Below are 13,356 nucleotides of genomic sequence, written 5' to 3'. Positions count from 1 at the left end.
CAGACACTGGTTCAAGTTCAGTCAAACTGAAGGAATTTTTCATAAGTAAGGAGGATATCAAAGTTTAGGATAACCGACATAAATATAATATTGTCGCTCTGAAACTCATCGCCAGGAGACAGAATACACACATAGAGGATAATACCACCCTCTGAAACCACGCAACGTATAAAAATAAAAAACAAAAAAAATCAAATTAAAATGGTTATATTTTTGTATACAAATAAAATTTTTCCTCTAAATACACTGTATAAGAATGGAGGGAATCAGTTGAACGGAAAAATAAATCAATGAAGAGGTGTTAAGAATAGTGCAGTAAAGAAAAGCTTTTAAAGCCACGGGGAAAGATGTTTGGTCATCTGAAATGTTAGGAGAGTTTTCTTAAAAGCATTATAGAAGGGAAGACAGGGAAAGGAAGACCGAGACGAAGTTAATTGTATCAGATAAGAAAAAAAAATTATGTCATGTCGGATCAGGAAATCAAAGTTAGGCGCTGAACAGTGATGGATGCCGATGACTCCACTGGTAAAGGTCTAGCTCTTAAATAAGAAGAAAGACTTTATCGCAGTAAAGTAATTAATGAGTAATTTTTTTTTTACATCTTATGTATGTAGATCTTTTGTTCTGCAATATAATCATTCCGCGATTTCAGAGGGGGACATCCCACTATATATGTATTCTTGAAGGTAAATAATACTTTGCTTATTACGAACTTTGATCATTACTCATGATACTATAGAAACTGTAAGCATTCAACTAGAGATTATAGTCTATCTTTTTTGAAGATGGAGTAAAATGACAGTTCATTATGCGTAAGTGTTGCCCGCTTGCAAACAGCTAGTGATTGCGGTCGATAAATATTCTATCGACTATCGACTGAATATCGGTCATGCTTATGGAATAAGTAGCCGAATTTGTTTCATTTGAATCATCATCGACTCATTATTCGTGTAAATAAAGAACATACAAGCTCATTTGAATTGGCAATTTTTGTAAGTTCGTACATACAAACACTGTATTTAGACTATGATTATAAAAATTACAAAGAGGAGACATAAATTAATTTTTTTATTTTAATTTAATATGGATAATCAAATCCGGCTATTCTTGTTAAAATGTATATGAACAAAAATTGATTTCAGTGCTAGTAGGCCAACTGTCACAATAAGAATAAAGAAGGCAATAACGCAATTAGTCATCATTAGAACGTCATAATATTCACAATTCAGTCATTTTTGGCAATATTTTATCTAGTTTCACAATCTATCGATAAAACTATCGACAACAACTACATAACTATTTAAAATTTTATGAAAACTGGCAATCCTACGAATGTCATTTTACTCTGTCTTCAAAAAAGACAGTAAACAGAGACTATAGTTGTTCATGTAATCGTTCTTGATCGCGTGTTTGAAAATTCGCTTCGCCTTCAACTGTAGTTTTATTTATTAATTTGCAATCATAATTACTTTTAATTGTAGTCGGTAGGCCTAACGTATTCTTTATTTGATGGTACAAAAGAGAGTTCTAAAAGCATGTACATTAAAACGTGAATTCGTAAAATTGTAAGCTGCATTTTGTGCAACAGCTTTAGGCTTTGAGCCTTTACATTACATATAACATAATAAACTTAATGCATAGACACATGAGCTATCGATTGCTAGTGCAGTCGTGTGGGCAGCAGGCGGTCTGTTATTTTGCTGTTGCAGTGGAAGTGAGCTCGTGTGACTACACCCTAATACAATATCGTCAATGGAAAGGCGAAACAGCCTAAAACACAAGTCTAAGCAAAAATGAATCATATGTATTATAATACATAGGTTTGAGTTTTACGTTATAGGTGTTAGGGTTAAAGGTTTCTGCATCAATCTGTCCAAGTTTCGCATCGATCAAAGTAGCGATTTTTGGTCCTTTAGTAATCTGACAAATTACCACTTTCTCGCGGCGCTTTTGCTTTTTTGCCTTTCCAGAGAAGAGATAAGGACTAAAGAGGGAAAGAAACATTGTTGTTATACGACGTTCTGTATTTTGCTCATGTTTCTGGGCAATGAGAGAGAGATTCTTTCCCATTTGAATTGTAAAGTTTTTTGAAATTACTACAAAAATACATAAAAATCTGAAACAATGGACAACCACGTCTTTTCCCCTTTTGTCTTCGTAACTTGGTGACACATATTCAATTGGATTGAGCAAAAGGGGTCGGTCATTTGAGCTAAATCGGTCTTCTAGTTCTTTTAGTTCGCTCGGACATTGAACGAACGGTTCAAACTACTACTTTTATTCACATGAACTACTTCGGACTTAGTAATATTAGGTCAATCGTAACACTTTACCAAATATTAAAAAAATGTATACATTTTGTATGAAATCATTACAATTTAATTAACCTGACAAATACAACTGCGTCGTTGAGTGTCACGTATTAGAGACGTAAACGAGCTGGCAACGTTGTCGTACATCTCTGTCTCGAACTTGTACTAAAAAGCACAAAAACAGTTCCTGCTGATGTAAACAATAGGTGAACTAACAAGATCACATTGCGTTTTAGGCTTCACAACGCAGACAGTTCCTAGTTCCCACTGAACTAGAAAAACCTGTGAACTATTTAGATCGGACAAGGGGAACTAGTATGTTTCGGTCAGTGTTGGGAATTCATTCCTAACACTTTTTTTTATCATTCCAATCATCGGGACGAACAAGTCGTGCGCCTGGTGGTAAGCGACAGGCCTATCAACAATTTAAATCGCAAAGATCTGAGGGGTAATGTCACTGCACCCGTCATCCTGAGACATGAGTTCACAAGTCCCATGTGGCTTCATCAGGTTACTAGTTTAGCCAACTATTTAGTAACATGAAAGAGTCACTTAACTTGTGTTCTTTGCACAACACTCTTTTGCTCTTTCGTATTAAATAAATGTCACCCACTTACATCCTCAAATTATAATGTTAAAGACTGAAATGTCCATTATACAATCGCTTATGAAACCACCAAGAAAACGTTTCTTTATCGAGTTTAGCCAAACAGTTTTTCAAAGCAAGTGTGGCAATAAGGCTTGTCATTTTGCTCTTTAAAAGTGCCTTTGTTAAGTTGTCGTAGGCAGAAAGCGCAGACGAAGTGTTCGGGGTGGAACTTCCGGAACATGGCGGTGATGCATCGGCCGGCGATGGGCTTGTGGCAGCCAGCGCAGAGGGAGCCTCTCTTGCCGTGGTAGTGCGTCTCGCAGTAAGGCTGCCCTTCGTGTTCGAAGAACGAACCGCCGTGGAAGGGTTCGCGGCATTCCTGTAAAAGAAAAATGACAATTTAGCATTGAATAACTTATTTCATATTATCAATGTCATATTGTTAAAAAAATATAATTATAAACAATAATATTTCGAAGTAGGGAAGGTGCATTGTAAATTTAACAATACGTATTATAAATAAAGTTTTTGTCGTATTATACGTTATATGTGTATATTATGGAGGTATACAGTCTCGGCCTGCCCCAGTGGATAGTTTGTATTTACAAAAAAGCCCCACAACAACCAAAAGTGATGTCCTACTGGTGATTTGACGGTTTAATTTTTGTAAACTTTAGTACCTAACTTATTGCAATTGCCATTGTTCGAGTACATAATTTTTAAGAAAATTGCAATATTTTCCGAGGAGTGAAGGCCTGGCGATCTGAAATGGTCTGTATTTCAGATCACATTATGTCTGGTTCAGGCACCTGTCTCCCACAGTAAAATATTATCGTTGTTATGTATTATTGTACTTGACATCCTGCGTAGTACACTACTTTCTATATTATGGTGAGAAAAACAGTCTTATAAATTATTAAAAAACAGTGTTATACAGTGTTACCTATATATAATAGTGTTATCGGGAAGTGTATACATGTATTTATCTTGTGAGTTTGTGTGTAATCTGTGTATGACTATGGCACTCGCGATACAGGGTTTGTTTAGTGCGGGGTATGAATGCGTTATTATTGATCTATTGTAATAGTTCTTGAAAATGTATTATAATACTAATTATTAAATTTGACCAACTTCTACTGTCCCGAGTTTTTTCGCCCCATACAATAAAATCATCGTAATAGGAAACCGAGTCAATCAGCTTTAAAAAATAGTGAATTTTACTAATTTTGTAAGAAAAACATATTATGAAATTACACCATATTCTGGTGTCCTGACTTTTTCGTCGAGAAAACTGAGTCGTTTGGCACCAAAAAAAATTACTGGTAAGTTTTATTTATTTTTGTGGACAACTCACGCTTAACCAAAATATTTACTATGCCAAAATTGTTTTTACAAAAAAAGACTTGATGGTTCCTACGACAGTTTCCTTGTATCTTCTATGGTTTCGGATTTCCTCATACTGTCCCGTTAAAAAACACTTTACATTATATTGACACAATGATGAACACGAGTCACAACTCAAGACGTGAAGTGTTAAAAAGATGTGTACATTTTTCTAAAAAAATTTGGCAAAACTCGGTTATGACATTTTTTTAATAGCCTACTAACTACTAACTACTAAGCCTACTAACTAGGGAAACCCTGTATCGCGCGTGCCATGGACACACACTTAGACAACCACAAATTACAACCAAACTCACGAGATAAATAGATGTAGGCCATACAAATATTTCTCCCGGCCCGGGAATCGAACCTGGGGCCTCTGTGTGGCAGTTCGGCATGGTAAACACGGAGGCAGTCGGGAGTGATAGTTTGTTATAAATGTAAATTTGTAATAACAATTATATACTCCCGGACACATAATTGAGGCTACCTTGTATTTTTATTTTTAAATTGCTAGAATACAAAAATATTGCTATCATCGAATAAACAATTGCCCCGCTTTTACTCATTTACATTTTCAACATGACTTTTGGATAAAATTATCCACAGATAAGGATAAATTTAGGCATGTAGTTAAAGAAATATACAGAATCCCGGAAATCGACACCGCATGTAAAGTGGAAATAAATGACACAACTCGAGTTCTATGGACGAGAACACAACCTCACCCAAGATGAACCACTACGGCGCAGCACGAAGCCGAACACCATCAACGTTCATTCCTAACAACACTACCTAACCACCTACCCAAATAACTAAGCACCCCTACTACCTACTTTCTGTCACACGCTGCATAGCCGGCAGAAATCTCGGTTGCGGTTGGTCGGTCTTCCCCTCCACAATCCCGAGGGTGTCACTCCTTTAAACCGTGCTCCCTGTTATATATACCCTTGCTTGGCTTGTCCGGGTCAGATTTACTCTAATTCAAATTCAAATTCAAAATAATCTTTATTTCATAGGTAAGCATTATTACACTTGAAATCGTCACAATGGTTAAACTCTACCGCTCATTCGTAAGGCAGATTCCCCTGAGAAGAATGAGCAAGAAACTCTAGGGGTTGCTCTTTGTAAATAACATTTACAATATTTTTTTATTTGAAACATCAGATTGAGACTACCTCCATGAGCTAAACGGGTTACTACCACGGATTTTTGTCATCCAAGTACGCAGAAGTTGTATAATAACCTTTAGTATAAAGTTTTTGTTTCACTATAGTTTTAAACCTCGTGAAAGGCAAATTTTGTATATCAACCGGAATCTTGTTATAGAAGCGTATACATTGCCCCTTAAATGATTGTTTGACTTTGTGAAGACGACTATCAAGAAAAGCTAGTTTATTTTTATTCCTCGTATTAATGTTATGTCTGTCACTATTTTTCATAAAGAAATTACTATTCCTTTTAACATAAATTATATTTTCATAAATGTATTGTGACGCTAGTGTAAGAATGTTAATTTCCTTAAACTTATCTCTCAAAGATACTTTGGGGCCCAGATTGTAAATTGCCCTAACTGCACGTTTCTGCAGGACAAAGATTCTATTGATATCGGCGGCATTACCCCAAAGCAAAATGCCGTATGTCATTAGACTGTGAAAGTAGCTGAAGTAAACCAATCTAGCGGTTTCGACGTCTGAAAGTTTCCTTATTTTTTAATCGCGTACACTGCAGAGCTGAGCCGTTTTGACAACTTACTTATATGGGGACCCCATTGCAATTTAGCATCTAACGTTATACCTAGAAATACAACTGTATCCACAAGATTCAATTTTTCGTTTCTAACTACAATGTTTGTAACCGTCTCTCTAACATTGGGTAATGTAAATATCATACAATTTGTTTTTTTCTCATTAAGAAGTAGGTTATTAACAGCAAACCAATCAACTACTCTGGCTGGGTATGGTGCCAATGAGGCATGAGAGAGGACGTTTAGAATACCAGTTTCAAAATTGCATAAAATACAAGGTGGCTCCGATATATGTGTCCGGAAGTGTGTATATTGGTACGCATTTTAGATAAACTAATAAACGACGCTACATCCTAGCTAATCGTCAGGTGAGATTGTAGTGAAATCTTTGTTTGTCGTTGTCTATTTAAAAAAAAATATTTGAAAAATGTTTTCCATTTTGCTCGTTGGCGTTTCGCCATTAACCTGCCCGTTCGTCATAACAACGTGTTTTGTCTCGCAAGAACTGTAAGCAAAAGATAATTAATATACGTTTATTTTTAGTTAATCGCTATTTTTACCAGCAAACTTCGACTTTGTTTCGAATTTGTTGTATAATATAAGAACATAAATCTTCAATTTAGACGTTACTTATACGCAAGTGTCATAATGTTCTTGGATATCTTTATTTATGGAACATTAGCGGAACCTGCGTTGCAATGCCAGTGAGAGAAAAAAAATGTTTTATTTTGGGAATGCCTTTGCAGATGAACCGCCTTTTGGGCTTTAGAAACAACTGACATATTAAAACGTTTCTAATACGTTTGATCGTAATCGGATGAACAGAACACAAATTCATATTTATATACATATGTATATAATAGATAAACACTGGGTTAAATACTATAATTTTTATTAAAATTTATTATCACGAGCGTGTTATGTCGCGATTTTCTAATGTTCATGTCTGATGCTGTCATGCGCCAATACAGTCGCGTGATGTGAACACAATACACATTTATATATATTTCTTTACTAGAAAGTAAACACTTCAATTGCCGGTTGACAACGACATAATTGTAGCGCAACAAAAATACATTTGATTGGATGTCTCGTAAACAAGCGGGCTGATTTACGGCAGCCTGTGTGGCTGCAGACGCGCTATGACGTCACGTGCGACTATTTTTGCCCGCCTCAGGTCTCGCGGGAAACCCTATCCGGTCAGCACTTGACCCCATTTGCAATTCCTTACATTTTTTACCACACATCCTTCCGGTGCAGAGAAACAATGAATTGATAAAAGGTCATTGCCATGCGCGTACGCACGCGGCCTTGACAGACAGCACATCAGTCGCGGACAGCACGCGTGTGTTGCTTCCGCATCGAACATTTTCGTCTTTTTGTTGTGTTCATATTTTATTGCTTTTTTTATTATTTTTGTTTGTTATTCTTTCTTTTTTTGTTTTATTTTTGTTCTCTTTATTTTATAAGTCTTAAGTTTACAATAAATCTTACAAAAATAAATTACATCATTATGACCTAACGAGTACGCTACTCTAGGTAGACGTGAGTATGTTTTTTGTGTGTTGAGGAACATGCACGTGTGTTATGTTCAGCATTCGTTCCTAAAGATGTTGCTGTTGTGAGCATAGCTGTAAAAAAAAGGGGAGGGCATCCACTTTGAAGGGGACATATTGTAGACATCCTTTATTCATCTTCATCGACTCCGACGCATTTGGGGCATACCGGTTTCCCTTCCATGGCATAGAAGGATTTGCCTTTGACGGGGTTTTGGCAGTCCTGTGTGATCGAAAAATCTATTTAACATTTCTTTCCTAAATGTCCAAACGAGATTTGAGCACTTAGGAAACTTTGTATACTTAACCTGGCACAATTGCATTACCCTTGCTTGGTGAACAATAAAGAACATATACCAAACCTTTTCCAGTGTTGAAGATCATCCACGAGAGCTTAAAGACCAAAATACAAACCTTGCAGACGAAGCAATCTGGATGCCATTGCGTATTGAGCGCGGAGATGTAGTTTTCCATGATGGGTTTATTGCAGCCACCGCACTTGGGCGCGAACATATCGAAATAGTCCGCGCGGCAGTATGGTTTGCCGTCCCTTTCATGGAACCCGTCCTCTCCGAACTGTTGGCCGCATTGAGCGCAGAAGAAGTGCTCCGTGTGCCAGGTCTTCTCCAACGCAGTTACGCATTTCTGAAAAGAGACTAAACTTCAGCACCGTAAAATTCGATAAGAATAATGTCCAACAGATTAGGCACTGACATCCAAGATAGGTCCGTTGCAGTAGGCGCATCGGGGAGAGAACAGGTTGTGATAGTCAGGCTCGCAGTATGGCCTGCCGTCGCGCTCGAAGAAATTCCTTGTACCGAGCTCCTGGTTGCAATGTGCGCAGGTGAAGTGCTCCGGATGCCATGTCTGGCCCAACGCGGTGATGACCTGCACATAACACTTTCATGTCGTCACTGTTTCGGGGACACTTCAACTGCACTAAATAAGGATTGACTCGGTTTTCACTAGTATTGAAGGTGTTGTTTCGTGAAATCCAAGTGGGATCCTGTGAGGTTGCGTAGTGCACCTGTCCGACGATGGGCTTCTCGCAGGCGTTGCAGCATCCCTTCTGGGGGGTCTGGACTCCTTGGCGGCTCATGTCTGCTCGGAGAGATCCGAGCATATGCTCAAGAGAGGCGGGTTCGGCCTGCCGCGGACTGCTGCGGTAGTGCTCTTGCCACGCGCGCTTCTCGCGATACACGTGGGTTCCGCCCTCGCCGCCTGTGCCGCTTACCTGAGGATGATAACATTGTCATTTAAAACCTTATCCCCGTTGCTGCTAACATCTTTCAATTGTTTAATTCAATTGTGTAGTGCTAACAGCAGATGAGACAAGGCGAAAGAATAGCCAACAAGATCTTTGATTTAAAAGTTGATGATTAACATAAGTAAAAGATCGCGAAGTTTGCGCTCCGCGGAACGTACGAAAGGAAACCGTCCGGTCTTGATGGACTGGAGCGAATGCGGTCCGAGTGAAATGTTTGACTATGTACTCTAATATTATAAGCTCGCGGCCCCACCACGCCTGTGATGTAACGCTCGCGACTATCTTTAGCTATGAGAAGATCTATGAGTGCAAGCGGGACGGCGATATTGCTGGAGTGACGCCTGCTGCCGCGGCTGGAAATAGCCGTGGACCAAGAAAGGAGACTTGTAAATATTATAATAAACGGAAAAGCGTAGTGCAGTGTGCCGAGGCGGCCATGACTGTAACCGCTCGATATTGGACCTTAAGTTGTCGCTGACTCACTCCCAATATAATTTATAACGGAGAAATCTAAAAATCGTACAATCCAATGAAAACATTCGGACGATTACAAACAAAAGTTTATTCAAGCAAGTACAAGTTTATGAATGAAAATCTGGTTAAAATAGGCTGGAATTGTAAACAGAGGAATAAAACAGTCTGTCCCGTTTTAAAACGACGTTATCAGGTCAAGTGTGCTTTGGCATGTACATGTATATGTGTGACCTTGGCTGGTTTACATTATATCACGCTTTCTGGATGCAACCGCGTAATGGCCAGTATAGAAAGTAGGTTAGGAGTGACAGTTGTGTTAGTCAGTCAAGATTCAAGGCCTAGCAGTTGGGTTTAATAAACATATCAATACATAAAGCTGACAAAAGTTTGTAAACTCACTTTGAAGTCGGAGAGCGAGGCCATTAGATCATCAAGTTCCTTAGTGGCGCTGGAGGCATGGTGGTGGTGGCGCACAGGCACCGATATAGGCGGCTGCAGCTGCGACTGCGCAGGCTCAACGACCGTCTCGTGCACAGTCACCGTCACCTGCTTGGTGCCAGGTCTTGGGAGGCTACCCGTTGGTCCTGGCACTGGAGACACTGATCCTCTTCTGTTGATAAATGTTAGGAATTGGTAAAACGCTTAAAGAAACGTTCGATGTTCTATATTCTGCTTATAACTTATTAATATCGAATTCTTAGGTTTTCACAAATTGTTACATACTGGAAATGAAACTATTTTTTCGGATAAAAATCGCGTTTTAAACAAGCCAATGTTTCAGGCCCTTGAACCTCCTAGAACCCAGCGAACTACAATGGGAGAAGCACTAAACGCCCAATGCCCAATAATTTTCTAAATACAAATAGGCCCCAGCAACTGCCTCCGTGGCCGAACGGTTATCATGCTGAACTGCCACGCTGAGGTCCCGGGTTCGTCTCCCGGGCCGGGAGAACTATTTGTATGGCCTACATTTATTTCTCTCTCGTGAGTTTGGTTGTAATTTGTGGTTGTCTATGTGTGTGCACATGGCACCTGCGATACAGGGTTTTCTCTAGTATACGGGACTATGAGTGTATACGCGTTAAGTACCTTACTTTTGTATGAAAAACGAATTTATCTAGATATCTATGGTCATACAGAATATAGTGCTAAATTTGAATGCGGTATTTTCAGGGAATAATATTGTACTCTGGATCTGAATTACTTCGCATAATATTACGCATATTTTGAAGCACACGACGACTTAGAAGGTTGGTTAAAGATCCCATGTTCACGGTCAACTGGGACCATGGGACCTGAAACGGTCGCGAAACAGATATACGCGATTTACATCCGAAAAATACTTACATTTCATACATCATGTATATCTACATGTGATTAAGAAATATATTTAAAGTATGACCTAGGCTATCAAAACAGGAGTACGTGGAGTAAATATTTATATACTAAACACAGATGTTTGTCATTTATTGGAAGACGTCATGTATGTTTCTAAATGTTCTTTGACAACTTAACAATGTAATTGCTAAAAACAGTACTGTAGTTACCATGCAGTTACGGTCTGTAACTTATATATATTATATTATAGTCATCTCTTTAAATATGTCAGACGGTAGTAGGTTAGTGGGAGAGCGGTTGCTTCTCAATTAAGAGATTGAAAGTTGAATCCTTGTGGCGGCATGTACATATGACTTCAATTTCTAATGTTTGCAGTGAATAGTTTTACACAGTCACTCTATTGCGCGTGATCAGGAGCGTACTGAGGCCTGAGTGTAAATTTGTACTAATTCAAACTTAACTACCGCGTTTGCGCATTTTTATTTAGATCTTAATTACACGTTTATTAGTTTAAATAAAAATTTTAACGCGAAAACCATAGTTAAGTTCACATATTTGAAAACTTACACTAAGACCGCAGCATGCTGATTTTGATACAATTCGGAATGGAACCGATCGGGTAGTCTCGAAATCAAATGGGTTTCCGAGCGAGAAGATGAACATGATTCCTACTAGGTATGTATATGTAGGTTTGTGTATAAATATGTAGTTATATGTACAATATATACTAACTTGTATTTATTGTATTATTACATCACGCAAGCACTCTTGATCTAAATTTAATTTAATTTTAATTTGCAAGAAAGTACCTATTTGTAATATGTGGTTAGCTATTATTGGTATCTCAAAAATTGTATTTTTATAAATTGTTAATCTATACTAAATGTGTACTGTTGTTAACCCAAATACAATAAATAAATAAATAAATAAACTATATCTTTCTAATTTGTGAGTTAAATCAACTATTGTTCCGATTTGAAATGTCAAAAGTTTCCGATAGGCAAGTTGTGAATCGCAATTATGCGCCTCGACTCGGAAAAAACGCAGTTTCCGATCGGGAGAGGCAATCAAAATCAAGCTGCTGGATTGCGCGCGGGAAAGCCTGCACGCGCAATCGTCCGCGATTACCTGTTTGATTTTTTAAGCCAACGTTCTTTCGCGCGTGATTACTCATGTTCGTTTTTGTTACAACAGAAAGAGCATCTGTGTAAATGCTAAAAGAGCAGGATAGTCCGCGTGAAACTGGCGCGTGTTGGAGTGCGCAATTGCGCGCGTGACTGGTGAGCGCGTGCGGTCTTTCACTTTTCCTTCCAACGTCTTTACATGCGCGCTCAATTGCTGTATCACGAGCGATAGAGTTCTGTGTAAAGCCCGCTAATGTTTAGTAGTAGCACCCCTCTCTGAAAGAAAACATCGTAATGGAACCTGTACATCGGTGTGAGGACCCACCCCGCATGGGACAAGGATATTTTTTATGACACCAAGCGACAACGGGAGGAACAAGTTGTTCGTTTGGTAGTAAACAATATGCCTACCCATAACAGTTTTTGTAGAATAACCAGTTTTCTTTCTTTCTTGTTGATATGATATAGTGATACTCAAGGCTTTAAATCGTAAAGATTTAGGGGCAGTGATTACGCCCGTTACGCTGGGACATACGTTGACAAGTCTCATGTGCTTGTAATTTCACAAGAACCTTTGCCCTTCAAAACCTATTGTCGGTACTTTTATGTTTTTTTTTCCTGTTTTGATGTATTAAATTTTATGATATTAACCATATATATGATATAATCCATAATATTAACCTTAGAGCAAGTCCAAACTCATGGTATCACGATTTCGTTTAACCAAGGTAAACAACTCTTTTATGGGGAACTGTATACGTTTTTACAATAAAATTCCGGAGCATATATTAAGTTTATCATTTCCTAAGTTTAAAAACTACACTAAAAATATTTTGATCGAAAAATCATATTACAAAATTGAAGACTACGTGTTAGATAAAGATGTATGGAAAGACGACATGGCTCCAGAATCCACACAAATTTGATTCAAAGTGTATTCCATAGCATTTAAGTTTATTTGAAAAGAGCAATCCCTAGAGTTTCTTGCTCGTTCTTCTCAGGGAGGTCAGCGTAGTGAACGAGCAGTAGCGTAAATGTGACGATTTCAAGTGTAAATTTATTTTACCTATGGAATAAATAATCTTTGACTTTGACTTTGATAATTTAGTTACATGAAAATGAGAACATAGACGACTGTAACTGGCGCTAACTAGCTTTAGCTAAAAATATTCATTGTAGATCGTTGTTTATTGAGCTGTTGTTGTTCGGAATAAAATTAAATAAAAAAGTAAATAATCATTTATGGACCCTGTAAGAGCACTGCAAAACAATATGAATAAATAAAACTAAGGTAGTGGACTAAGGCCGTAGAGTGGAAACGAATTTTTGTAACATAGCATAATGAACTTTATGAGCAATTTTGTAACGTACAAATTAGATACGAGCCAAAATCTTCCGCGGAATTCTCGGGCATTATACTATAACAAAGTTAATTATGCTATGTTACAAAAATTGGCTTCTATTTCGTTCCGCCGCAATATAAATTGGGCCTAAACCCTTCCTTTAAGGAGACCCTTGCACTGCAGTGGGACGCATAATGGGGTTGAAGAAATAAACGTGTGATCC

General features: G+C 38.1%; 1 protein-coding gene across 5 annotated transcripts in view; it reads right to left on the bottom strand.

Moving 5' to 3' along the window:
* Positions 1 to 1,253: 1,253 nt before the first annotated feature.
* The window catches only part of LOC113237179 (paxillin), a 181,120-nt gene continuing 169,017 nt past the window's right edge, over positions 1,254 to 13,356 (bottom strand). For 2 of the 5 annotated variants that reach the window (XM_026473499.1, XM_026473498.1), the window contains exons 5-9: positions 9,728 to 9,938; positions 8,615 to 8,821; positions 8,302 to 8,475; positions 8,002 to 8,232; positions 1,260 to 3,280 (exon numbers count right to left, since the gene is read on the bottom strand). In XM_026473499.1, coding sequence (XP_026329284.1) covers positions 3,014 to 3,280; positions 8,002 to 8,232; positions 8,302 to 8,475; positions 8,615 to 8,821; positions 9,728 to 9,938 — 1,090 coding nt within the window. In that variant the 3' untranslated portion in view covers positions 1,260 to 3,013. Of the gene's footprint in view, positions 3,281 to 7,552; positions 7,811 to 8,001; positions 8,233 to 8,301; positions 8,476 to 8,614; positions 8,822 to 9,012; positions 9,079 to 9,727; positions 9,939 to 13,356 lie in introns of those variants that run through there. The other 3 variants (XM_026473497.1, XM_026473501.1, XM_026473500.1) reach the window with 3 other exon arrangements.

This window comes from Hyposmocoma kahamanoa, unplaced genomic scaffold (assembly GCF_003589595.1).
Source record: "Hyposmocoma kahamanoa isolate Upper Pololo Valley unplaced genomic scaffold, ASM358959v1 93, whole genome shotgun sequence".
Classification (NCBI taxonomy): Eukaryota; Metazoa; Arthropoda; class Insecta; order Lepidoptera; family Cosmopterigidae; genus Hyposmocoma; species Hyposmocoma kahamanoa.
Note: the sequence above shows the minus strand (reverse complement) of the source record. Positions and strands in the feature narration are given on the sequence as shown.